This window comes from Dermochelys coriacea, chromosome 14, assembly GCF_009764565.3.
Source record: "Dermochelys coriacea isolate rDerCor1 chromosome 14, rDerCor1.pri.v4, whole genome shotgun sequence".
Lineage (NCBI taxonomy): Eukaryota > Metazoa > Chordata > Testudines > Dermochelyidae > Dermochelys > Dermochelys coriacea.
Genome location: NC_050081.1, coordinates 11,738,922 through 11,765,675, shown reverse-complemented (window position 1 = coordinate 11,765,675; position 26,754 = coordinate 11,738,922). Strand labels below are relative to the sequence as shown.

General features: G+C 41.8%; 1 protein-coding gene across 1 annotated transcript; it reads left to right on the top strand.

The window, feature by feature from the left end:
* Window positions 1-21,481: 21,481 nt before the first annotated feature.
* KIF2B (kinesin family member 2B) lies at window positions 21,482-26,410 on the top strand. The gene has a single exon (XM_038372109.2). It carries the CDS (start codon window positions 21,786-21,788, stop codon window positions 23,748-23,750), a length of 1,965 nt encoding a protein of 654 aa, XP_038228037.2. The 5' UTR covers window positions 21,482-21,785; the 3' UTR covers window positions 23,751-26,410.
* The last annotated feature ends 344 nt before the right edge of the window (window positions 26,411-26,754 follow it).

Genomic DNA, 26,754 nt, shown 5'->3' with positions numbered 1-26,754 from the left:
TCAATCAGTGTTCTTCCTAAAATATGCTGATGTCTATGTCTAATTTCTAGTGGGCAGGTGTCTACAGCAAGAAAATAAGGAACTCAGTGGATACTAGGTAATTTCCAAGCACACACATACACACAAAAAGTCCAAATCCCTAAAAGAAGAGCTGAAAAATCTAACCGATCAACGCTAATCATGCCCTCTAGGAAATTAATCTTAAACTTGTTGACATGAGGCACTGTCACATTTTCTAAATTGAAAAATAACCTCCTACTTCCAAAATGATGACTTCCTTCCTCATACATCTTTAGATATCAATATATTCATAGGTTTCAGAGTAGCAGCCAAGTTAGTCTGTATTTGCAAAAAGAAATGGAGTACTTGTGGCACCTTAGAGACTAACAAATTTATTTGAGCATAAGCTTTCGTGAGCTACAGCTCACTTCATCAGATGCATTCAGTGGAAAATACAGTGGGGAGATTTATATACACAGATTCACAGAGAACATGAAACAATGGGTGTTACCATACACACTGTAAGGAGAGTGATCACTTAAGATGAGCTATTACCAGCAGGAGAGCGGGGGGGAGGAACCTTTTGTAATGATAATCAAGGTAGGCCATTTCCAGCAGTTGACAAGAATGTCTGAGGAACAGTGGGGAGTGGGGGAATAAACATGGGGAAATAGTTTTACTTTGTGTAATGACCCATCCACTCCCAGTCTCTATTCAAGCCTAAGTTAATTGCTGAATTGGAATTAATTTGCAAACTGGGTACAATTAACGTACCCAGTTTGCAAATTAATTTCAATTCAGCAATTAACTTAGGCTTGAATAGATACTGGGAGTGGATGGGTCATTACACAAAGTAAAACTATTTCCCCATGTTTATTCCCCCTCCACCCCCCACCGTTTCTTCTTACCCTAAGGCACTATAAAAAAAAATCTAACATCACCGCTTGACTAAATTTACAGAATTACAGAGAGAATATTAGATATAATTTTTTTTTAAAATCTGAGGCTCTGGCCAAGCGGATAAGTGTTTGAGACTAAGAAGGCATAATTGCATCTGAAATAACTGAATACCTAATTATCCTGGGAAAGAGTAAATTCTTTACACAAGACATTAGGGCTCATATTATTAGTGTCTCATTTAAAAAAAAAAAGATTATATATGAAGGATGTTATATGAAACAATTGGAAAAAAAAAGAAGAGCCAGAAATATAATGAGAAATACATTATAAGCCTGATCTAAAATCCATTGAAGCCAATTGAAATCTCTCCAGCGATTTCAATGGGTTTTGAATCAGGTCCTTTTATGATGATTTTATTTCAGAGAGGAAGGATGGCCTAGTGACTAGAGTGCTATCCTGAGACCTGGGTTCAATTCCCTGCTCCACCACAGGCTTTTTGTGTGACCTTGGTCACTTAGTATCTCTGTATGCCTTAGTTCCTCATCTGTAAATTGGGGATAATGGCCTTTCCCTGCTGTTCAGAGGTGAGGTTGGGAGGTGTTCAAGTACTATGATAATGGGACCAGATAAACACCTCAGGTAGATAGATATTCCAGTTTTAGAGGCACAGCTGTCAAGGCCTGATTGCAAATAGTTAACCAGTCTAAGGTTTTAATGGGTCTGGGTTTCTTTGGAGTTATTTTCTTTTCTTGCATAATCAAACAATCATATTAGAGGAAATGGGTTCTCAGTGATGACTGGTGAACTGGTAGGACTGTGAGATCAGAAAATCTTTTTGATGTTAACTGTTTTTTGTTTTTTTTTTTGTGAACACTTATTTAACTCAACCACCAGAAAACACTTGGGAGGAAAAAAAAGTTAGTTAAAGATTGTTACAGACCCTCTTCAATTAAGGATTGAGAAAAACTACAGCCAACATCAGTGGGCCTCCGAAGATGCCGCTAGCTAACCTAGGCAAAACGAAAATTATATTTCTAAGTAAATAAGAAGGGGGGTGTGGATCTTAAAATACTCTTTTAGTACATTTCTGCACATCTTAAAGAATATTTATTTTTAAAAAGTAAAATCCAATTTTTATTTTCCTTTGCAAGTCATTTTTAAAAATAGACCTATTTTGATAGTAAGCTCTTACCAATTAAACTCTAAGTTTTTATAAACAGTTGTCTCAATATCAGATGGTCAGAAATCCCCTCCCTCCCCCCCTCGCAAAGGACAAACTCTGAAGGAGGATGAAACAAACTGATAGGACAGGAAATTACAGGATGAAAATGGAGATGGCTAGGACATACATGGGGGAAAGATCCAGATAACATAAGGTCACAGGCATTGGAGTGGAAGTCCCAGGGCAAGAACCAACGAGGTAGACCAAGGATTAAGTGGAAACACACAATAGAAGCAGAATGGAAAGCTATCAAAATGATATGGGAAGAAGCTAAGACCGCAGCAGGAGACTGCAGCAGCCCCTATGTTCCACATGATAGAGAATATTCCTATACAAGACAACTCATAACTGTCATCCACCACTAGCATGTTGGTAGACTTTGACAGCAAGGTAGTAATCAACATGGGCTTTGTGCCCTACATCTAAGCAGAGCTGACTTTATACTGACTTGTTAGATACATACTTTATGACAACAACAGACCAGTGAGTTTGGCTCCATGTGACTGCTGCGAGACTTGAATCCAAGACCTATAGGGCTGCAGTCTTAACTGCAGTGCCTTAACCACTTAGCCATCCAGGGTGTTAAAATGCTTCATCAATCTTGAGTGCCTACAACCTGCATCACAGCCAAACACTAAGTGCTGTGAAAAACTCATTCTTCAAGTGATGGTCCCCATTGTATTCCACTGAGGGTTATGTGTATGTGCCTGGAGCCAGAGCTTTTGAAAGTAGTACTGTTGGGTGGTCTGTGCATACACCATGCACCGCCTTGTGGTTTTGCCCACGGTGATAAAGGGCACGGTAGGCTGCTGGCATCTCCAGTTCCTTCTCACAGCTGCATGGTCCAAATCGGAGCATTTTACTTCGTTGAAAAGATCACACACATGCGGTAAGCCTTCTCAAACAGCATGGACTTGCTCTGCCTGCATCTACCAAACAGCCCACCTGCATTCCCAAAGTTCAGTTCATTCACTCAAGAAGTTCTGGACATCCTAAAAGAGTCCTGATCCAAGACGTGTGAATCCAACCCTTCCTGGCTTGTAAAGAGCATCACATGACTAATGCATGTCACTCCTGGACAAAATAGCCAACACCTCATTCAAAGAAGAAATCTTCCCTTGCTCCTTCAAACATGCAGTAGTCCAACATTGCAGAAAACTACCCTGGATTCTTCAGTCCTAGCCAACTGTCATCCTATGTTAAATCTCTCATTCCTGAGCCAGCTCACATAGAAGCTAGCCAAAGGCCGACTACAAGCTCATCTAAATGAAGCCCATATTTTAGACTCAGCACAATCTGGATTTAGACCAGGACATGAAACTGAAACTGCTTTATTGGCACTGATGGCTGATTTCCTCCTGTCAATGGATAAAGGACAGACATTCACTCTCATTCTGATGGACCTCTCTGAAACGTTCAACACTGTTGACCAGGAGATACTGCTGTCTTACCTGAGAGAGGTGGCAGGAGTCCAGTAATGTGCTAAAAGGTTTGGAGTCCTTCCCAGAGGATGCATCTAAAGATTGATGGGAAATTGCACCTGCACCACTAGACCCCTCACTTGTGGAGTTTCACGAGTTAATTCTCTCTCTGGTCCTTTTCAGCATCTGCATGGAACTGTAAAGTGAATTAGTCAAATGACATGGACTCAAGTGCCAGCAATATGCAGATAACGAACAGCTCTAATTATCCTTCATAAACATATGGCCACACCAGTACCACCAAGATGGATCTTGGATGAGATCAGCTCATGGATGGAGAGCTGGCTGATGCTGAACCTGAGCAAAACAGAGGTGATTTTGGTGGGCTGAGCAAAGCATTCTGCGGAGTTTGCAGCCACGATGCAATCTCTTTTGATTGAAGGTTCATAGGAGATGGAGGAAGCAACTAGGGAAGAGGCTGTTCTAGACTTGATTCTGACAAATAGGGAAGAACTGGTTGACAATCTGAAGGTGGAAGGCAGCTTGGGTGAAGGCAATCATGATTCTAAAGTAGGAGGGAAAACAGCAGAATAAAGACAATGGACTTCAAAAAGGCAGACTTTAGAAAACTGAGAATTGGTAGGAAAGATCCCATGAGAGAGGCATCTAAGGGAAAAGAGAGTTCAGGAGTGTTGGGAGTTTTTTCAAGAGCCACTATTACAGATTATTATTAAGAGCATAAAATAAAACTAATAAAAATTAAAAATTTTAAAAACTAATAAAAATTAAGAGCATAAAATAAAACTAGGAAAGACAAGAAATATCGTAAGAGACTACCCGGGCTTAATCAGGAGCTCTTCAATAACATGAAATTAAAAAAAAAGTCATACAAAAAGTGGAAATTAGGTCAAATTGTGAGGAATGGATTTAAAAAATAAACACCACAAGCATGTAGGGACAACAATTAGAAAGGCCAAGGAACAAAATGAGATTATATTAGCTAGGGACATTAAAGGTAATAAGAAAACATTTTACAAATACATTGGAAGCAAAAGGAAGACCAAGGACAGAGTAAGCCTATGACTCAGTGAGGAAGGAAAAACAATAATCAGAAAACACAGCAATGGCTGAACTATTAAATGCTTTTTTTCGCCCTTCAGTTTTCATCAAAAAGGTTAGCAGTGATTGTATAGTGACTAGATAGTGAACATCAGTATAAAAGGGGTAGGATCTGAGGCTAAAATAGAGAAAGAACATGTTAAGAATTACTTAGACAAGTGAGATGTCTTTAATTCAGCAGGCCCTGACAAAATCCATCCTAGAATACTTAAGGAACTGGCTGAAGAGATCTGTGAGCCATTAGTGATTATCTCTGAGAACTTGTGGAGGACAGAGAACTGGAAAAGGGCAAATACACTACCTATCAATAAAAAGGGGAATATGGACAACCCAGGGAATTATAGACCAGTCAGGTTAACTTCAGTACCCAGAAAGATAATGGAGGAAATAAAAAAAAAACTGTGAGCACCTAGAAGATAAAAAGGTGACAGTAACAGTTCACATGGATTTGTCAAGAACAAATCATGTCAAAGCAACCTAATATCCTTTGACAGGGTAACAATTCTTGTAAATAGGGAGGAAGCAGTAGATGTGATGCATCTTGGCTTTAGTATGACTTCTGATATGGTCTCACATGACCTTCTCATAGCAAACTAGAGAAATATAGCCTTGATGAACCTAATAGAAGGTGGGTACACAACTGGTTGGAAAACTGTACACAGAGTAGTTGTCAATGGTTCACAGTCAAACTGGAAGGGCATATCAAGTGGGGTCCCATAGGGATCTGTCCTGGGTCCAGTTCTATTCAATATCTTCATACATGATTTGGATAATGGCATAGAGAGTACACCTACAAAGTTTGTGAACAATACCAAGCTGGGAGGGGTTGCAAGAGCTTTAGATAACAGAATTAGAAGTCAAAATGATCTTGACACACTAGAGAAATGGTCTGAAATGAATTGGATGAAATTCAATAAGGACAAATGCAAAGTACTGCACTTAGGAAGGAAAAGTCAACTGCACAAATACAAAATAGGAAATGACTGTCTATGTAGGAGTACTGCAGAAAAGGATCTGGGCATTATAGTGGATCACAAGCTAGTCAAAATGTTAATACTATTACAAAAAAAGCAAACAACATTCTGGGATGTATTAGCAGGGATGTTATTAGCAAAGCAGAGAAGTAATTTCCCCCCTACTCAGCACTGTTAAGGCCTCAACTGGAGTACTGTGTCCTGTTCTGGACACAACACTTTGGGAAAGATGTGAACAAACTGGATAAAGTCCAAAGGAGAACAACAAAAAGTATTAAAGATCTAGAAAACATGACTTATGAGGAAAGATTGGAAAAAAAAAAAGTTTGCTAAGGCCTGGTCTACACTGGGGGGAGGCGGAGTGAGCTAAGTCGGTCTAAGTTACGCAACTGCAGCTATGAAAATAGAGTAGCTGAAGTCAATGTACCTAGAGCTACTTACTGCAGTGTCTTCACCTCGGTAGGTCGACTGCTGATGGTCCCCCATCGACTCCACTCATGCTTCTCGCTCCGGTGGAGTACCAGAGTCGATGGGAGAGCACTTGGCGGTCAACTTATCATGTCTTCGCTAGACGTGATAAATCAACCGCCACTGGATCGATCGCTCCGGGGATAAGTGTAGACATGCCCTTAGTCTGGAGCTCTCACATCTCACTGGTGGCAAGTAACACTTCCTACCATCTTTGTTCTAGTGCTTACCTGTCCTTATAGTTAGAACGTTTTCTCTAAAACTTAATCTGAGTCATATTTCCTTGCAAACTAAGCCAAATATTTCTTGTCCTACCCTCTGTGGACATGGAGAAAATTGATCACTGTCCTTTTTATAACAAAATCATTTATTTGGTGAGATGGACGGTAAGATCTGCATTCCCAAATTTGTATATTTCTTGTATTTGGATACAGATTGAGTAACCTTGATATTTGCTTCCGAGAGAGAGAAAGAGCATGTGCAGGGAGAGGAGGAGATAAATGTGGGCTGTTTGTATTCAAAGTCTTTGCACAAAGTACAGCCTTAACATCTAGGTATTAAATAATTCAGTAAAATATTATTATTGGAGTGAGTTTAACTAAGGGATGATGATCTGTTTCTAATACCTTGGTGTACAGCCTGCTTTAACTATGTAATCCCAGATGAATGCAGCAGCACTTAAATGAACACTATAAATGTACATTTTTCCATTCTATTTAGAAACATATCAGCTGAGGCCTTATTAGCAAAACTTCAACTCTATTTGCAGATTCTTAAATAGAATATTAGAGAAACCAAATTTTAATTTTCATGTCTATAATTTCTTAATATAATTACTATAGAATACAATTAGGTACTTTGAGATCTTTCAGTGTTAATTAAAAAGCTAATAACTTGAAAATCTATAAATACTGAAGTAGAGGGGCTAATGCTCAAGACAGTTAATGCTTTATTTGTCACTTACTAAAGATCCTTTTACTGGAAGGCTACATTTTATACCGATGTTGTGATGCCTCTCCTCACTGGTAGATGATAATACCTCACACAAGCAAAACAGGATTCAGCAAAACACTTAAGCATGTGCTTAACTGCACATGCTTTGCTGAACTGGGGCTTTAAAAAAGACTTTACAAGACACAATTTTGGCATATTAAATTCTCTCTCTTCATCAATCTCACTCTATATTTTCTCTTCTTCTCCCCTCATGCCAACTCCCACAGCCATTCCCCACCCTGACTACATAATGGTATTTGCAGTAAAGTGTACTAGCTTTTTTTTGCCCCCTAATCAAACATATCCACATTGCCATTAGGGAGTTGCTGAAGACTGTTGGTTGCGAATCCTGAGAGCTACCTGTTGAAAATCTGCTACCATATTGAAGGGACAAGTTGGGGTCAAGTACCTGGCTATGATGGAGTTTCCACCTTTGCCTGAGATTACGTATCCTTGCAGTTCATACAAATACTGCTTAAGAGCAATATATTTTATTTTCCAATAGACATGATTGTACCAAATGGACAAGTGCCCTGGAAAAGAATATATCCAGAGTTCTTTACAGCATCTGCATGTCAACACTCACTTCTGCTAGTTAAACTATTATACTACCACTTGAACCTTCCTGTACATCATGCCTTGTAGGGTGAATTCCTGCAGGAGGGGTTGAAAGACACGGCTGAAGGACTGTTGGTATAGGTTTCAGGTACAAACATTTTCAGCAAATGCACTTATCAGAAGTTTGTTTGGTAGTGGCTATGAGTAGAACTGGATGAAATATTTCAAACTGACATTTTATTATTCAAAATTAAAAAGGAGAGGAAAACGTTCATGAATTCTTCCCCCAAATTTCCCACTCTTTTTCAACTAATTGGTTGAACATTTTCAAAATTGAAATTTCAAATTTTGAAAAAGAAAATCAGGATAAATTTTCCCAAAAATGTTCCCATTATTATTGGTATTATTTTGGACCAATGCTAATAATGAGAAAGAGGGAAAGTTGTTTAAGTGGGGGAAAAAAAAATAAATCTCCAACCTCTTCCAGCTCCTCATTGAGGTCCTGATCGAGCAAAGCACTTACAAGTATGCTTAACTTTAAGCACATGAGTAATCCCATTGACTTCAATTGAATTGCTTTTGCACTTAATGTTCAGCATGTGCTTCTAAATCAGGGTCAAGGAGCATACCCTGTTGCACAGGCTAACAGGGAAGAATATTTGGGATATGGATATTACATCTTGGAGTAATAGAACCAGTGCCCCAGCTAAGAGTTCCATCTGCATGGAATATACAAACTTTGCCAAGCGAGACACATATATGTATCAGTATATACTATTTCCACCAATACTTGTTCATTAGTCAATAGAAATAATAAGCCTACAAATAGAAGAAAATATTTTATTTAAATACTCTGGGCCTGATTCTGAGCTTAGTCAAAACAGTGTAGATCCACTGGCCTTAATGGCGTTACTCCTGATTTACAATGATATAAATAAAAAAAGATTCAGATCCATCTGTTCAATGTTATTTGTGGTGGTGGTTGTTTTAAATTTTCTAAAATAAGACAACTTGCTTAACACATAGAAAACAGACTGGTAATTTAATTATGCTGATGTCTGCGCGAATGAATGAGACTGTGCCTGGTTTTGGAGGGGAAGAAAAACCATTTGTATTTTAAATTGCAATCAAAAGGTAACACCATGCCAGATTAAAAATAATAATAAAAATAAATAAATGGGATTCCATTAAAGCCAGTTTGAAAAAAAGACATCTGAATTGTTAATTTACATTACCTCTTACTAAGGAAAATGTAAAATAGCATACCTGAGCATCATCTTAGCACTCAGCGATTTACCTTAAGAAAACCATTTATTCCTCCTGGCATTTTTGAGGAGTAACTTGATGATGAGTCTCCTAAAAGGCACTCAGAGGAAACACTGGTTTCTACAGTCTGTTCAGATTGTTTAGTGTTTGTCAGACTCCAATTGCATGTGAAGGATACATTGTGAGTAATGGATTTCTACAGCTATTTACACATTGGCAAGGCTGTACAGCCATTACATGGTGCAATTTATTGCATTGCATTATGTATGAGATTATTTTGCAAGCAGGTACATAAACACAACTGGGGGGGGGGCAAAAGAAAGCAATTTCTTTTATTGTCCAATATACAACAGTTAGTAATAATTTGGAAAACTTTCAAACATCTATGTTGGCAGATTCTTGGAGCTGCAATGCTGAAATGAGTTATTTACTACCTCATTTAGAACATGCTAGCATTACTGTGGATCTACCAGTCTCTCCAGTGGAATTATCTTATAGCCAAGACAGGGAAACTGAATAGTATTTTCTGTTTGCACTGTTGTTGTAGCTGTGTTGATCCCAGGATATTAAAGAGAGAAGGTGAGTGAGATAATATCTTTATTATTGGGCCAACTTCTGTTGGTGACAGAGACAAGCTTTTGAACTTACTTAGAACTCTTCTTTAGGTCTGGGAAATGGACTCAGAATATCAAAGCTAAATACAAAGTGGAATAGATTGTTCAGCATAAGTAGTTAGGACTTATTGCTAGAGACCGGTCAAGGTGAAGTGGGTAGTTAACACCTCTGCCGTCACAGTGGGGGCGGGGAAGGTGGTTACTGGGTTACAGATTGTTGTAATAAACAATAAATCCCAAGTCTCTACTGAGTCCATGATTTTTAGTGTCTAGCACAGTTATCATTTTAAGCTCCCAGGCTCATCTTTTGAAGGTGTTATGCAGGAGCTTAGGGATTTATCCTAAAAGGAGCTATACACTTTCTACACCCATTGATTTAGTAAGTCTTGAGAGTGCTTGAGAGCCAGAGGTGGCTAGAGATGAAGATAGGTACCTAGTATAATTTATAAAAGTGCCTAAGTGAGTTAGGTGCCTAATTCCTATTGACATCAATGGGAATTAGGTGCCTAATCCATTGACGTCAATGGGAATGGTGTAATTAACTGCTCGCCAGTGTGCATAAGGATAGTCCATAAGCTGGCCCTTGAGTAGGACTAGTTTCAAACTAAAATACTATTCAAAATGAGTAAGGGTAGCAGAATCTAGCCCTTTGTCAATAATACATGTTACCTCTCTGGAGCTGTAAAACAAGTGAAGTGGAGAACATCAATGAAAACCTGTGCTTTGTCATGATGTCTAAGATATTTTCACTGATAAATGAGCAGTGCTCTAAAACTGAAGTGCACAGGACATATCACAATGACACAGTGGAGTAACCATGAAACACTATTTTGAATTATATAACTTAACAGAACTGATACAAAACTTTAGCCTCTATGGAGGAAAGAAATTCAGAGCACTGTTTTGTCAAAATGTGAATCCAGGTTAACGAAAGGTGCCAGATCAACAGCACTTGAGATGGCAGTACTGAAATACAATGGCAGAACAAGGAACTAAGATATAATCACAGGGAGTATTTCTTGGCTGAAAAAAAGAGAAAGATGTCTGGGTAACTGTAGCCACTAGAGAGTGACATGCACAAAAGGTGAGCAGGTGTGACACTATATTCACAAGAGGGCAGTAATGAACACAGGCAGTAGCCACAACGTTACATTTATTCTACATGAAACCACAGAGTTCATGACTTGAGTGCAAGATGCCATGCCCTCAGCCCACGAGAGAAGTTGGTACAGCGGCCTTTAACACTGCTCTACCTATACTTAGTGTATAAGTAGGGTATAAGTGCTTCACTTAGGCCTCGTCTACACTGGGGGGGGGAATCGATCTAAGATACGCAACTTCAGCTACGAGAATAGCATAGCTGAAATAGACGTATTTTAGATTGACTCAGAATCACGTACTTCGCGTCCTCGCGGCGTGGGATCAACGGCACTGCTCCCCTGTTGACTCCGCTTCCGCCTCTCGCCCCGGCGGAGTTCCGGAGTCAACAGCAGAGCGACTGGGGATCGATTTATCACGTCTACACTAGACGCGCTAAATCGATCCCCAATAGATCGATCACTACCCGCCAATCTGGCGGGTAGAGTATAAGTGCTTCACTACTAGAGTAGTCAGAGGCTAGTGCTGGTAGGACTCCTACCTCTAATGCAAAACCATAATGGCAGTCAGGGAGGAGAATAGAAACTGCAAGCTTCTGCTGATATAACAGAAGGCTTGGTACATTAGGAGGGGCGGGGGTCTAATTTGCTCAGGAAAAGAAATCACCAGAATCCCTCAGGACAATGGTATTAGACAAGGAGTGTTTAATCCGTATCCCTGAAAGCTTAAAGTTTCCATCCGATAGAATCTGGGACATTACGTACCTTTGTAGGAGCTGCTGGATACCAAAAAATATTATATGTCCAAAGTGATGGCAATTGGGAGTGACGGAGCTCAAATAAATGTCTTGTGTGGGGGAATGTTGTTACCGGACAAGCGTTCAAGGTTAATCTCCGTGCTAATAAATTACCACTGCATTGACAAGTTAGCTTTTGTGCTGCCGATGCAGTTCCTCACCTACAAGAATATCAGACAACGAGAGTCCATGATTTTTACATCTCTCAAATGTGATAAACTGAAAGAGATTAAGGATTCCTTAGATGAACCATCATCGAGAATAAACAGTGATGAGTACAGCACAGTGCAAACTGTAGTTAAATATTTGGACCCTACTTATTTTTGCATGTGTGTTCTGATGTGAAAAACGGGGGTTTTCCAAAGAGGTTGTCTGAAACAGATTTTGTAGGGATGACATACGTACTTATAGGTATCTTGTTTTCCACAAGCAGGAACTGGATTTATAATTGCACAGGTGTTGGTACATCAGTGTTTGTCAGTTCCAGAGAAAACTAAAGATGATCACTGTCTTGGGGCAGACGTGAAAATTAATGAAGTGTGAGAGACCAAGTTGCTTTTTACTTTACCAATTTTACACCAGATGAGAGAAATATCAAGTCATTCATGGTTTTTTAGCTGTTGCATTGTTCATTTAAAATGTAAGTTCCCAGAGAAAAGTATTGTATTGTCCTGGATATTTATGATGTACAATACTTAAAATAAGACTATTTTAATACTTAGCACTTATACAATGTACCACTTTACAATAATTAATCTTTATAAAGTCTCTGGAATGTAGATAAATATTATTTCGATTTTACATATGGACAAACTAAGGCAGGCAGATGAAGTGACTTGCCCAAGGCCTCCCAGCCAGTCAGCAGCAAGCCAAAATTAGAACTCAGGACCTTCTGACTCCCATTCTCAAAAGTATTTCTCCAGACTACACTGCATCCCATAAGAAGATGCAAATTCAGAATCTCCTTGCTCTCCCTAAAGATCCTGGGTTCATATCCCAGTGGTTTATTGGTCCTGTTTATTCCAAAATAATATTTCAGAGTGGAGTAATAGCCAGCAAAAAAATCTGCTCAACCATTGCTGAAAGGAAAAGCTAACACAAAAATGCTGACTTGATATCCACTCAAGGTATGTCTGAAATAAGACCTGCATCCTAGACGCCAGGAAGTCCCTCATCTCTCATGCAGATGAGAACTTCCCTTAAAATACTTGAATAATACTGTGCCTTGAGGGGAATTTCTTAATTTTAGGTAGTCTTCATATTACACACTGGAGCATGAGGATTGATTGCCCTTGTAATTTTTTATCTAAACTCTGAAGGGCTGCATATGCTATCCATAAAGTGTCCAAATCAATCATTATGACTCAAGAGTAGAGGTAATTGAGAGAGAAGTTGATAGTAAAGCTTTATTCTCATTCCCAGAAGTCAGAACACCAGGAAAGGATAAAAGACCACAACAAAGGCTTCCAAATATATTCTGACCTATCACAACTTTCAATCTTTGGTGCCTACGGTTAGGTACTTAAATAAGTGGTGTGATTTTCAGAGTTACTGAACAACTGCAGCTTCCATTGACCTCAGTGGGAGTGCCAGGCACTCAGTACCTGGGAAATCAGGCCACTTACTTAGGCGTACCCAAATTTGACAATATTGGTTTTAACTTTATTTGTGCATCTGTTTACCCAACTGCACAAAGGATATTATGTTTCCCTATCTCATGGGTTGTTCTGAGTCTTAGGGTATGTCTACATGGCAGTCACAGGATGTGATGCTGCTCATGCTGACATACCAAAGCTAGGTATGATCTAGCTAGTTTGGGTACCAATAGAAGTGAAGCTGTGACAATGAGCCTTTCGGTATCAGCAATTACCCATAGTTCTGGGCAGGCTTGTACAGCCTATACTGCCACAGCTTCATTACTCCAGTACCCATGTTAGCTAGATAAAGTTAGCTCAGGAACGTTTGCACAAGCTGCAATCACATCCTAGGACCGTAGTGCAGACATACCCTTAGACTCCAGTCTTATGCTGAGAACTGCAAGGAGACCATGTAGCCTTCTGGACGGGCACCGACTTCAAAGAGTCTCTGCCCACATGGTTCTCGGTGTAAGATCATGCAATGTTTGTAAAATGCTTTGAAACGTTCAATCTTAAAATAATTGACTGCATAGTTTCATAATTAGTATTACACAACTCCTGTAAAGTATACATATGTACATTTCTGATTATACTTTCAGCCCATTGAGGCTCATCACAATGATTCAGTATTTGGAAAGAGTTTATTATTAAAAGATTTCTGTTTATTAAACATTATAATATTTCGAACCACAAAATGAATTAGGCCCAAATAAATTGTTGTTTGAATTAGCAGTATCCACTCTCTATGATTTTTATATTAGTAACATTAATTTTAAATACTACTTTCTGCTCGTGGATACATAATAATAAAAACTGATAGTGCTTCATTAAAACATTGAGTAGAAAATAGATTGCTTTCATTTTTGCAACTCATTGTAATGTGTGACTTTCAGTGGGTTTCCTCATCTTTATCTTCTCTTTTATAATGGTCCTGATAATTATTTTGTTTTTTTATTACTTCATAAGGTGAACAAAAGATTTTCAATTGCTCAGAAAGCCTCAGTGTAGCTGCATTAAGAATCTATGGGTTTGGCAATGATTCCATTTCCATTTTATCTTCTCTTTTATAATGGTCCTGATAATTACTTTGTTTTTTTATTACTTCATAAGGTGAACAAAAGATTTTCAATTGCTCAGAAAGCCACAGTGTAGCTGCATTAAGAATCTATGGGTTTGGCAATGATTCCATTTCCCTGTAGAATGTTATATGGGACACACATTCCGCTAATAAGGATCAATAATTGTTTCCATTATCAAGCCTATTTTCAGACACTGCTAACTAGGATTTCATTCTAGGAGATTGTGGGGGCAGATCCCTAAATCCATACAGCTCCAATGAAATAATGAGTGCAAAATATTATCATCATCAGTAGCATTATCATGATTAATCTTATCACCATGGTTTTGGCATGAAGGATTGATGGTCTGTCTGTATTAATGTTTGGTGTTGTATATGCAGCTTTTCGCTCAGTTCTTCGGTCATATTGATCGTTATTTGCAGCTACAAACTGCATCTAGCTAAAGAAATGTGGGACTCTGTTTATAGTCTGTAATAGTAAAGAGTCTCCTTCTGACAGATGGCATGTTATGCCATCACCGTAGCGCATTATTTATACTCTCTGATGACTGCAAGTTTGCAGAGGATGTTACTCCTGCCATTCGTGGTGAGATTTTTTAAAAAAAGATATTTGTATTGACAAATCATAGATGGCCGGAGAGCACACGTTTGAAGTGGGCTGGACAAGTGATAAAAATAGGGGAAGAATGACCTAGCAAAGAAAGCATGGGAGGAAGAGAACAGGAAGAAAAGACATGGATATGATGGAAAGACTCTGTCAAGAGAAGTTGGAAGAAAACAGGACAGGAACCCTAAGAGCTACAAACCCATGCCATGGACCATAACGAGTGGTGAAGAATCGTGGACAGCTCCGATCACATGTAAACAGGAAAAGGAATCAAGAAGTGAAGTATTGGCAGATCAACTAGAGAGTGTTTGAAGAAGGTATTGGGGTTTAAGGTGATGGGGGATCATGTACTCTGAGAATCCTTTGCAGAACTTATACTTGCAGATAAATGAAACACCGAAGAAGAGACATATCTCTTGAGAAGGGTAGGAAGCTGAGACACTGCTTCCTTCCTCATGCATCTTCTTCATCTACCTGTCATGTGCTGTTGCAACCCAGGCTGCCAGCTACTTGGAGATGATCTGTTTCTCTTCAAACATTTTTGTACAGATCCCAGCACAATGTGGTCCTGATCCCTGACTCTGGTGCTTAGAAACTTCCGATATAAATAATTTATCAGTAAGTAATGTCTATGGGCCGCAATCTCCCAATGACTTTGGCCTTGCATTTGGCTGTGAGATTTCCTTTATAAAGTGTTTCGTTTATACACTAACAAACATCACAGACATATTATAGAACCTCTGAACACTAGAATACTAATTGATTTACCATATCTATCAAAGCACACCTCTCTGCTTCAGTGTTGATGAAGAGCAGTTGTGATATTGCAGCAGAGTGTACGGTGGGACACATTAGGGAATGGAAAGACAGTGTTCTCATACCAAGTTGTGACTTCAAGGACTTGAAAAAACAGAAGAAATTTTACAGTAAATCAAAATGGCCAGTGTATTGAAATTTCAACTTTCCTCTCTCAGGTCCTGATTCAAGAAAGCACTTATGCATCTGCTTAGGTCTCACTGATTTCAGGACAACTTAAGTACATGTTTAAAGTTATGCACATGCTTAAGTGTTTTCTTGAATAGGGGCCTCCATCATTTGGGAAGAAGATTATTTTACTTCCTGTTTTTCAATGACTATTGAATTGATCACTGCGTTGGTTTACCCCCTGACTTTTCCTGCCTACAGCTGATAGTCTTAGAAGCTTGAAGCAACCACTTGGCAATCAAAAGATTTAATATTTGCCAAGGTTTAAGAAATGCACCCTCAAACTGACAAAAAGTAAAATAGTGTTTTAAAAACTATGCTCATTATCAGTGATATATTTGCACAAATTTTCTCTTGTATACAAAACCATAGCTGACCACTACTGCATTTAGATAGCAACTTGATGTGTGAGCAGCAAGCCACTCTGGGGCATGAGTTATGGTGTAATAATTCACACCTTGTGCATTGTTAGAATGCGGCTGAAGGCCGAGTGCTGTTAAATGCAGCAGGTGTGAATTACTGCTCTATAGCTCACAGGCTGGAGTGTCTGACTGGGATTATAAAAAAGCCTTATGCAAATATACTTCAAAAGTGACAGCACAAATGACTAGGAATAATTGGGAGCAGCTCCTGAAATTTGTCACAGCTCCATAATGGACAATTTAAAGCAGCTAAGGATCTGCTCCATGATTTCTAAACAGTTATTTATTATTACACCCAAAATTTTTAAATTTAATGGGAAAAAATCAAATACAAATATCTCTGAAATAGTTATTTTTATTCAGTTTTCTTTTCCATTAGATCTGCCTATCAAGAGCTACAGATGAACTCCTACTGGGCTCATCAGGATGGGTTCACAGCCCAAGTCCCTACAGGAGCAGTGTCCTCCTGGGTCCCCCTAGTTCTCTTAGCCCCAAATGTCCCTGGGAATCCCAGAGTGATGCTTGCTTGAGTTAGGTTATTAGTATTATCCCATTTTACAGAATGGGGAAAGCTGATGCAGAGAGTCAACATGTACAAAAGCAGCCTCTTATTTTGTATGCCTAACACCACACACTTGGCCTGATTTTCAGAATGGCCACGACCAATCACTGAAACAGATGCCATGCGGATCTGCAGGTGGTCATTGACTCTGAAAACCAGGACCATATTGTTTTGCATTATTCAGCATTTCAAATCTGTGATTTAATGGTCAGTATATAATTTGAAAATTGAACCAACCTTCTTTGGAAGGAGACACGGTGATAGATTAATGCACATCCTTACTGTTATAAACCCGTTTCAATTACCAACAGATTATAAGGACTCCCAATAGAGAGGACCCAGTGGTTACCGTAGAAAAGGGGAAATTGCTGAGTGCTCACTATCAAAGTGAGGCTGGGAAATAAGCTCAGTTCTTATGAAGCACTAAATCAACTTCAGATTGGATGGATGTGCTCGGGAAGCAGAGAGCCTGGTGTGATCACATGAACTGAACGGCTGCTAGGTGCCAATTTACAACAATGCTATAAACAGCTGATCTGATGTTTTTTTTTCCCCTCTTAGGAGATTAGTATTTAAGATGCAACTGGATATTTAATATTCTCCAGAACACTCCCTTGAAAAAGACCTAGGAGCTGAAATGTTGAGAATATACCTCTAAACAATGGCATTATTTATGAGCTTATTTTCTAGTCTTTTTAAAAAGTTGTGCAACTGATACATTGCAGATTTTATAAAGAAATTAGTACAGAACATCCTGTTGTCCATTTCCGTAGTCATCATCTGGCCCAACCCTGCAAAATGATAGCACCCTTGACTTCCACTGTAGTCAGATTGTTTTTCTGTCATGAACAAAGAAAGTCCCCATTTCAAACAGTATATAGCTCACAATTGTTTTATTGTATTTACTTGGCTAGGATTTTTCACAGCAACCTAAGGAAGTTAGGGATCTAGATTCGATTGAAATTCCCCAGGATTGAGCATCTCAATCACTCCTTTGCACATCCCATCCTTTCTGGACAGGGCTCAAACAAGCCTAAGAACCAAAAAGGAGCTGACTTTAGCTTATTGTTTTTCAGGGATATGGCAATATCTGTATTAAACTTAGTCATATCATATTACAGTGATGACACTAATTAAGACTCAAGGCCTGCAAATGCTTATGTAATTTAGTAGGATTGAGTGAGATTTCTCATGCACATGTAATAGAATATACATCCTCTAGAAACATCAGATGGATAAAAGTTGTAGGCTGTCCAATAGTGAATGTCAAATTCCCCAGACAGAAGCTTGTCTGAATTCAGCAGTCTCTGTGAGACACAAAAAAGATCTCCAAACATAAAAAAGAAAAGTCACTTGCCATGAGAACTGATTTCATAATGTCCCTATTGCCCTTCGGTAGGGTACTACTTCAGCCTGCTACTCCTGTAGGTCTTGACCTCTGGATCTGACAGCTGAGTTTCTGCTAAGACTAACATTAAGAAAGACAACATTGGCATGGAAGGCTGAATAACAATTTAAAAGCAGGACTCCCCTTTACCCCATAATATTGCTGCTCTGCTCATCCTCCGTCTTATCTAGCAGTCGAGCTGGCAAACTTATCACAAAAATCCTACAAAGCAAATTGGTGCAGTCTTACCACACTACCCTGTTCATCAGGTAGGCGTTTTTGATGGTATGTGATTTACCTCCTTAACCAAGAACTAGCTCTGTCCATATGTGATATAATTTTGCCATAACATTTTTCTTTTTTGTTGAATTAATCTGAAACCACAATCAGAGGCATGGGGATTCAGTCAAGCACCCATAAATAAATGCAACAGTAGCCGTGTGGCTATGTCTCGGCACAACAATTTGGAAGTTAATGGATGTTCTACTACAGGCAATTACAACATATCTGTATTGGTGTAATGGCTGGGAAATATTTTTCCTGGGGAAAAGGGAAATTCCAAGACTCCACTGTTTGACTTTGAGGGGTCCCATTTTTTTCAACCGTGCATTCTGAATAATTTCAGAACACCCCACACCTCGAAGTACGGCCCCAGTGTCCCACCAACCAAACCCACTCCACAAAAGCTTTTTTTGCATTGGCTTTACCTTTTGTTACTGGCCCAAACAAATTAAAATATGGGCTATTGTGGGGAGGGGAATCATTAAGGTCTGATGATCTTAGTTATACTTAGTATTGTCCTAATCATTTTAGGTTACCAGTCCAAAAAAAGGTTGAATAAATATTTGAAGAGCCCCTTAAAAACTAGTTACATGTTGTCATAAACATAAAGGGAAGGGTAAACACTTTTAAATCCCTCCTGGCCAGAGGAAAACCCCTTTCACCTGTAAAGGGTTAAGAAGCTAAATATAACCTCGCTGGCACCTGACCAAAATGACCAATGAGGAGACAAGATACTTTCAAAGCTGGGGGAGGGGGGAAGGGTTCTCTCTGTCTGTGTTTTTTCTTTTGCCAGGACCAGAGCAGGAATGCAGGTCAGAATTCCTGTAAAGGGTTAATAAGCAATCTAGTTAGATATGCGTTAGATTCTGTTTTGTTTAAATGGCTGATAAAATAAGTTGTGCTGAATGGAATGGATATTCTGGTTTTTGTGTCTTTTTGTAACTTAAGGTTTTGCCTAGAGGGATTCTCTATGTTTTGAATCTGATTACCCTGTAAGGTATTTACCAGCCTGATTTTACAGAGCTGATTCTTTTACTTTTTTTTTTTTTAATTAAAATTCTTCTTTTAAGAACATGATTGCTTTTTCATTGTTCTTAAGATCCAAGGGTTTGGGTCTGTGTTCACCTATGCAAACCGGTGGGGATTTTGGGGGGAAAGACGTAGGGCTTAGGGGGATTTTGGGGGGAAAAACGTTTCCAAGTGGGCTCTTTCCCTGTTATATTTGTTAGATGCTTGGTGGTGGCAGCAATAAAGTCCAGGGACAAAAAATAAAATAGTTTGTACCTTGGGGAAGTTTTAACCTAAGCTGGTAAAAATAAGCTTAGTGGGTTTTTCATGCAGGTCCCCACATCTGTACCCTAGAGTTCAGAGTGGGGAAGGAACATTGACACCTGTAAAGGCATAAACTTAAAAAAAACAAACCTACCTACTTCTCTGTAGACATTTATACTACATTTATTGCTGTAGTATCTGAAAACAATGAAGTCCACGTTGAGTGCCTGAATCAACCTGTTAAAACGAATCAAATCTCTTCAAACAAATCAGGTTGTTAAAATGTTTTCTGTGTAACCAGAGCCTGGTGATTAATTATTTAGAGAAACCTTTAGATGACTGAATAACATGATACATATGTTGAGATTAAAAATAGCTGCTTCTATTCTTTCCTCTTATTCACATGATATTAAATTCTTCTCCTCCTCTGGTGGGTGAAATGTATCCACTACAAAGATTTTTCCTTTGCTAACCCTTAACCCATGTGCTTTTCAAGAGGGGTGCAACAGACATTCAAGGGCTCTGTCTACACTACAAAGATAAGTCGACCTATGTCAGGTCGCTTTACAGCCACCACATTAATTTCTGCAGTGGCTGATGTCCACATTGCCTTCGTTCTGTTGGTGGTGTATGTCCTCACTAGGAGTGCTTCCACCGACTGAAGCCAGGGCATGCAGCCCCCTACCGGGAGCCCAGTTGCCTCTTGGAGCTTTTCTCTCTTTTAATCTCCCAGCTGGGAGCAGGGGGGTCAGCCACCCAGGGATTCTTGCCTCTGATGGGGAGATCTGCACCTGGAGTCAAGTCAGCTGCCGTGCTCCTGGGGGGGAGCAGGGACCCTGGGGGAGAGCAGGGCTCACTGCAGACAGTGGGGAACCTGGGTGGCAGCCCGGCTTGGAGAGGAGACCAGGCAGCAGCCCATGAGCCAGCTTTCTTGACAAGGATGACAGCTAACAGCTGATGTAAGGAACGCAGTGTCTATACAGACACTGCATCACCCTAACTATACCACCATAAGCCCTACGCCTCTTGTTGAGATGGTTTTATTATGTCGGCACTGTAGGGGAGTTACATCGGCGGAAGGAGCATTTCAGTGTGTACACCTCCACCCTTTTGTCAACAAAAGCTGACATTTGTCAACAAAACTGTAGCGTAGACAAGGCCTAAGACCGTCTTTGAAGTAATAACATTGTTTTCGCACTTATATTTGAACAATACAAGTCAGCAGTTTTTGTTTTTACCCTTTGCTTTTGGGGTTTTTAGTTCACGGTCTGGGGGAAAATGCCGTGTTGAGTTTAAGTGTCCCTGCGCTAAACTGTGATAGCAGACACATTAGCTAACACAAAAAGAAAAGCAGTACTTGTGGCACCTTCTAAGGTGCCACAAGTACTGCTTTTCTTTTTGCGAATACAGACTAACACGGCTGCTACTCTGAAACCTGTCATTAGCTAACACTGTGACTGATCTCATTCCACATGATGTGTCATAGGATGGATACACTAGCCTGGAAATTCAGGCAGGACTTTTGAATGGGGGAAGCCGCTGTTGTTCCCACCACCATCCTGTTTAAAAAAAAAAAAATCACCAAGCCAAGAAAGGTCAAGACCATATCCAGGAAAAGCTGTAGATGTTGGGCAACTCGTTTTATTCCCACATTCAGGCCATCGCTATGAAAGAAGACATGCCCTAGAGTAGATGAGGGATGAAGCTGAAATGTTTCAGGGGTAGGATCTGAGCGATTTCCAGGGGGGCTGTGGCTCCTCCCTCCCTTCTGAATATTTGACCCTCGCTCTCCCCGGCCCTGCCTGCCCTTATCACCTCCAGGCTGTCCCTGTTAACTGCGGGGCTCCGCTCTCCGCCCGCTCCATGCCCGAGAAGAGACGGTGCTGGAGGCTTGGCCGCTGCGCGGGGCCGGGGCCTCCGCCCGCCGGACGTCCCGGCCCCAGCTCATTGTGACGCCGGGCGCTGCCCGGGGGGGCGGTCGGGCCGGGCGCGCCACGCGCAGGCTGGCAGCTTGCAGCCCCCGGGGCCCCTCCTGCCCCCCGGAGCCGCCTCCCTCGGGCTCCCTGCTCCCTCCCGCCGCCCCTTTCTCCCGCTTCCCTTTGCGGCCGGGGATCCGCCGCAGCGCATGGCCGGCCAGTTCGGGAGCATCCGGGTCGGCTCCTACCTGGAGATCAAGCGCAGCGATGGGCGCATCCACCCGGCGCTGGTCACGGCGCTGCACCGGGACAGCCCCAGCCTCACCGTGGAGTGGGTCGAGCAGGGGGCCAACAAGGGCAAGAGGGTGGAGCTGCAGCTCGCCTTCGCCCTCAACCCCCACCTGGCCCCCGCCGCGCCCGGCTCCGCCCAAGGCGACCAGAGCCTCCCGGCCGAGCCGGCGGCCGCGCCCGCCAAGCTGGAGCAGCCCGGCGGCGATTGCGGGGAGCCGCGGCGCGGCCGGCCCGGCCGGAAATCGCCGTGCGTGCGGCAGGTGGAGCGGCTGCGGGAGCTGCGCCAGAAGCGGCGGCTGCGGCTGCGGGAGCAGCGGGCCCAGCAGGCGGCCGCCTCGCCGCACCCCAACTACGAGGTGATCTGCATGATCCAGGAGTACCGGGGCCGCCTGCCTGGCGGGGCGCTGGGCGGCCCCCAGCCCGGCCCCCGCCAGCACCGGATCCGCGTCTGCGTCCGCAAGCGGCCGCTCAACCCGCGGGAGGCCGGGCTGCAGGACTTCGACGTGGTGACCGTCCCCTGCCGGGGCGTGGTGGTGGTGCACGAAGCCCGGCGGAGGCTGGACCTCAGCCGCTACCTGGAGAGCCAGACCTTCCGCTTCGACCACGCCTTCGACGACAGCGCCCCCAACGAGCTGGTGTACAGGCACACGGCCCAGCCGCTGGTGGAGAGCATCTTCCGCGGCGGCATGGCCACCTGCTTCGCCTACGGCCAGACGGGCAGCGGCAAGACCCACACCATGGTGGGGGACCTCTCGGCCAAGGGCCAGGGCTGCCCCATGGGCGTCTACACCCTGGCGGCCCAGGATGTCTTCTGCTGGCTGCAGGAGCCCAGCTACAAGCAACTGGAGCTCCGGGTCTACGGGGCTTTCTTCGAGATCTATGGGGGCAAGGTGTACGACTTGCTCAGCTGGAGGAACCGGCTGAAGGTGCTGGAGGACGGCAAGCAGCAGATCCAGGTGCTGGGGCTCCAGGAGGAGGAGGTCAGCTGCGTGGAGGATGTCATGAAGCTCATCGAGATGGGCAACCGGTGCAGGACGTCGGGCCAGACCTCTGCCAACACCCACTCCTCCCGTAGCCATGCTGTCTTCCAGATCATCCTCCGGAAGAGAGGGAAGCTTCACGGCAAGTTTTCCCTGATTGACTTGGCTGGGAATGAGAGAGGAGCAGACACCGGCAGTGCGGACAGGCGGACGAGGCTGGAAGGGGCTGAGATTAACAAGAGTCTCCTGGCACTAAAGGAATGCATCAGGGCCCTAGGACGCAACAAAGCCCATACCCCGTTCAGGGCTAGCAAACTCACCCAGGTTTTAAGGGACTCGTTCATAGGGGAGAACTCATGCACCTGCATGATTGCCACCATTTCTCCAGGGATGAGATCCTGTGAGCACACTCTCGATACTCTAAGGTACGCCAACAGGGTGAAGGAACTGACCGTAGATCCTAATTCCCTTGGACAGTCACATCCAATCATCACCCAGTTCCCATATCAGCTGGATGACCTGAAGAAACCGTGGACTGTACAGAGCTTGCCTGAGACGGATGAGTTCAAAGTATTTTGTGTACAGAAAGAGGAGGAAGTCTCTCCTCAGTTGTTTACTTTCAATTGCAGAGAGAAAGCCCAGAAGAAAAGAAAAGAGTTGGATGAGAAAGCACTTATAGAGGAGCACCAGGAGTCTCTCCGATGGTTGAAAGTATTCCTGGAAGTGGCTGAAGAAATAGATTATGATGTGGATTTTTATGCTGCACAGTTTGAAGCAGTCCTGGGGCAAAAGATTGGCATTCTGACTGAGATCCAAGATAAAGTAAAATCGTTCCGGTCAATCCTACGTAAGGAACAACATGGCGGCAACCAGATCAGTGTGAAGAGATCCCGTGTTCTGTAAATTGAGCGGAAAGATTGTAAACTACTGTAAGATGGCAATTGTTATGATACTGTGGCTCTAGCCACCCAACAACTTGATTGCTTAAAGGATACTTAAAAGATGTCTGTGGGAATGTCCTGTTTGTTTTTCTCTTGAACGGCATATCTCTTTAAAAAATATATATGTACCTTTCTAGATACTGCCTATTCCCACATTCTGTCAACCTGTATCAACTTGAGAACAGATTCCCCCGGGGAGTTAGGCATTTTGAGTGATTTTAAAAGGTGTTAGAGTGCAAAGCACTGTCATTTCTATTCTGAGAATGATACTTTTGGAGAATGTGGGTGATTTTGTGCATAGCATAAGCAGTAAGTATATAGAATATGCTCCTCTTTTCTCTCTCAACTGTGTTCTTGAGAGTCATTTAAAAAAATAAAAGAAAAACCTCTTCCTTCCCAGAAATCGGGCCAAGGAATAAGATACTGTCCTCTGGGGAGAAATTCAAAATCAAAAGTGATGTGCCTTCAAGGGCTGGAGAGGGAAGCAGGGGATAAAGTGCCCTGTATCAAAGGCCTTGAAGAGAAGCAATTTGCCAGACCAAAGGGCCAGAAAAGCTGCATTCACCAAAGTGCTATCTGATAAGTACACATTACTGTGCTAAAGGCATAAGATGAAAGATAGCCTTAGATGGTTGCATCATCCCTGATGTTAAATACCACAGAAACTGCTCTATGTTGGATAACAGTTATGCTAATCTTTCTGGTACATATCTACATTTATTATTTATTTTATAAATTAATTTGGTTAAATTCCTGAGCGATATACGGCAACAAATACATATTTGTGAGATTAAAATGTGTAAATAATACATAATTAATTGATGGCAATCTCTTCTCTTTTCCTCTTCCTACTTGGCTTTTGATACCATCAACCAGTTTATCCTATTGCGCATCTGAGGTCTGGTCCAGAGCCTGTTGAAGTCAATGGAAGAACTCCTGTTGACTTCAATGGCCTTTGGAACGGGCTCAGAAATAGAAGCTGGTGTCTCCAATATTCTCCTTCATAGTTCAGATGCCATCAGTAATTCTAATGCTCCCTTTCCATTTATGGTAGAAGATTTGTCCTCTTGTTCCTTTAGCTGTGGCTAGCTGTGTTGAAGGAAGCTGTATCTACAGTGGTGGATTTGTTAGACACAAATGTTTAAATGCTGATTGACTAGTAGTAATACTCAGGACTTTTCATCTTCAAAGCCCTTTTCAAACATTGGTGTATTAGCATCCAGTTTCTTCCAGCACTAATAGCTTATGCAATTACCTCATTCTTCTCTGGATAGCATTATTGGATGTCAAATTAAGAAATGCTGTTCCCAAGAGCAAGTACAAAAACCTGGGAAATGACAGTTTCCTGTTGAAAAAAGTCTCTGGTATTCCAAAAATAACTTTGGGAGAGGGTGGAGAGTTCCCCCTCCCTTATGGCTCCTTCCTGGGTTTTGTGGAAGAGAAAACTCTTTGAGGTTCTCCATCTGGCATCTCCTCTGAATTCTTGAATCAGAGGTGGTGATGGAGAGGTGGGGTTGAAAGAGATACCAGATCCTAAATCCCACCTAGGCCTGCATCCCACCTAAATCCAATCTGGAGCTGGACTGCCAGGTAATCTCAAACTGGGAAACATCCCCTGCCCTCCCCTTTAACTGTGTGTGTGTGAAGAGGAGGGTTCCACAGCATGGAGTGACTCTGTGAAGAAGCTAATACAACCTGGAGTCATAATATCTTTTGCACAGATTCCCTTAGGGACTGGGGGTGGGTGATGTTCACTCCCTGTGCTTGTCCCAAATGCTGAATCCAGGCCTATGTTCCTAATGCTGGAGTATGTGGTAGTGTCCACGGTGCAAAGCTGTGGAATAAAGTATATTAGCAACACGGTTATGCATTGAGTTGGGCGTATTAGAAGTAAAATTTTAATGAGCTGAACAAAATTCTAGCAGGACAGTATGGTTTGCATCATGGGCATGAAACAGAACATACTTTTTTTTGTTTATACCTAAGCCAGCGGTTGGCAAGCTTGGGCATGCGGCCCATCAGGGTAATCCGCTGGCGTGCTGCGAGACATTTTGTTTACGTTGACCATTCGCAGGCACGGCCCCTCGCAGCTCCCAGTGGCCGCAGTTCGCCGTTCCCAGACAAATACCCTGATGGGCCGTGTGCCAAAGGTTGCTGACCCATGATCTACATGATAAGGAGTCTCTTTGGGTCTCAGCTTGGGAAGTGACTCATGAGCACAGTCTACTGGTTCCTAGGGAACTAGCCAAGTAGTTAATTGAATGAGCATTTGCCATTAGAATCATTATATAATGTATAGATTCACCTTGTTTCTCCCTTCCTGTAATTTGATTATCTTCTCTTCTGTATCGTCCTTTTGCTTTAGCACACTTGCTGCATAATCAGAAATCATTTGATCTTGTATAGAGGTGAGCAAAGCTCATCCATTATGGTTTCTGGGACTCTGTTCAAGCTTTTTCTTTGGTTTTCCTGTATGTGGATTTGCAACAGCAAACTTCATGTTGTGTTTTGGGTTTGAAACTGTGGATTAAGCAGATTTTAAAAATAAAAAAACCCAGCAAAAACAAACACACACGTAAATTATTCCGCATTGACTGAAAGTGTTTGCAATTTTTTTTTTTAGTGCTTTGCAATTTGTGTGTGTGTGTGTGTGTGTGTGTGTGTGTGTGTGTGTGTGTTTTCGCACTAGGGATGAGTTTGTAATGAACTCGAAAATCAGATGAGTTTTACCTGGTTTTAGGTTTGCAGTGCTCTAATGAATGTGGAGCACTTAATGTATTAAGACCAGCCATTTACTTAAACAACTGAAATACTTTGTTGGATGTGCATTCTATTTATATCGGCTTATAGCTGTATAAGCAACCAAAGCTCAAAATTGGCCTGCATGGAGCTCATTGTAGGGTCAGAACCTTTGTCAGCTTCTGGCTACACCATAAATTCCTACCAGTGATCGCTTTACAAATGGA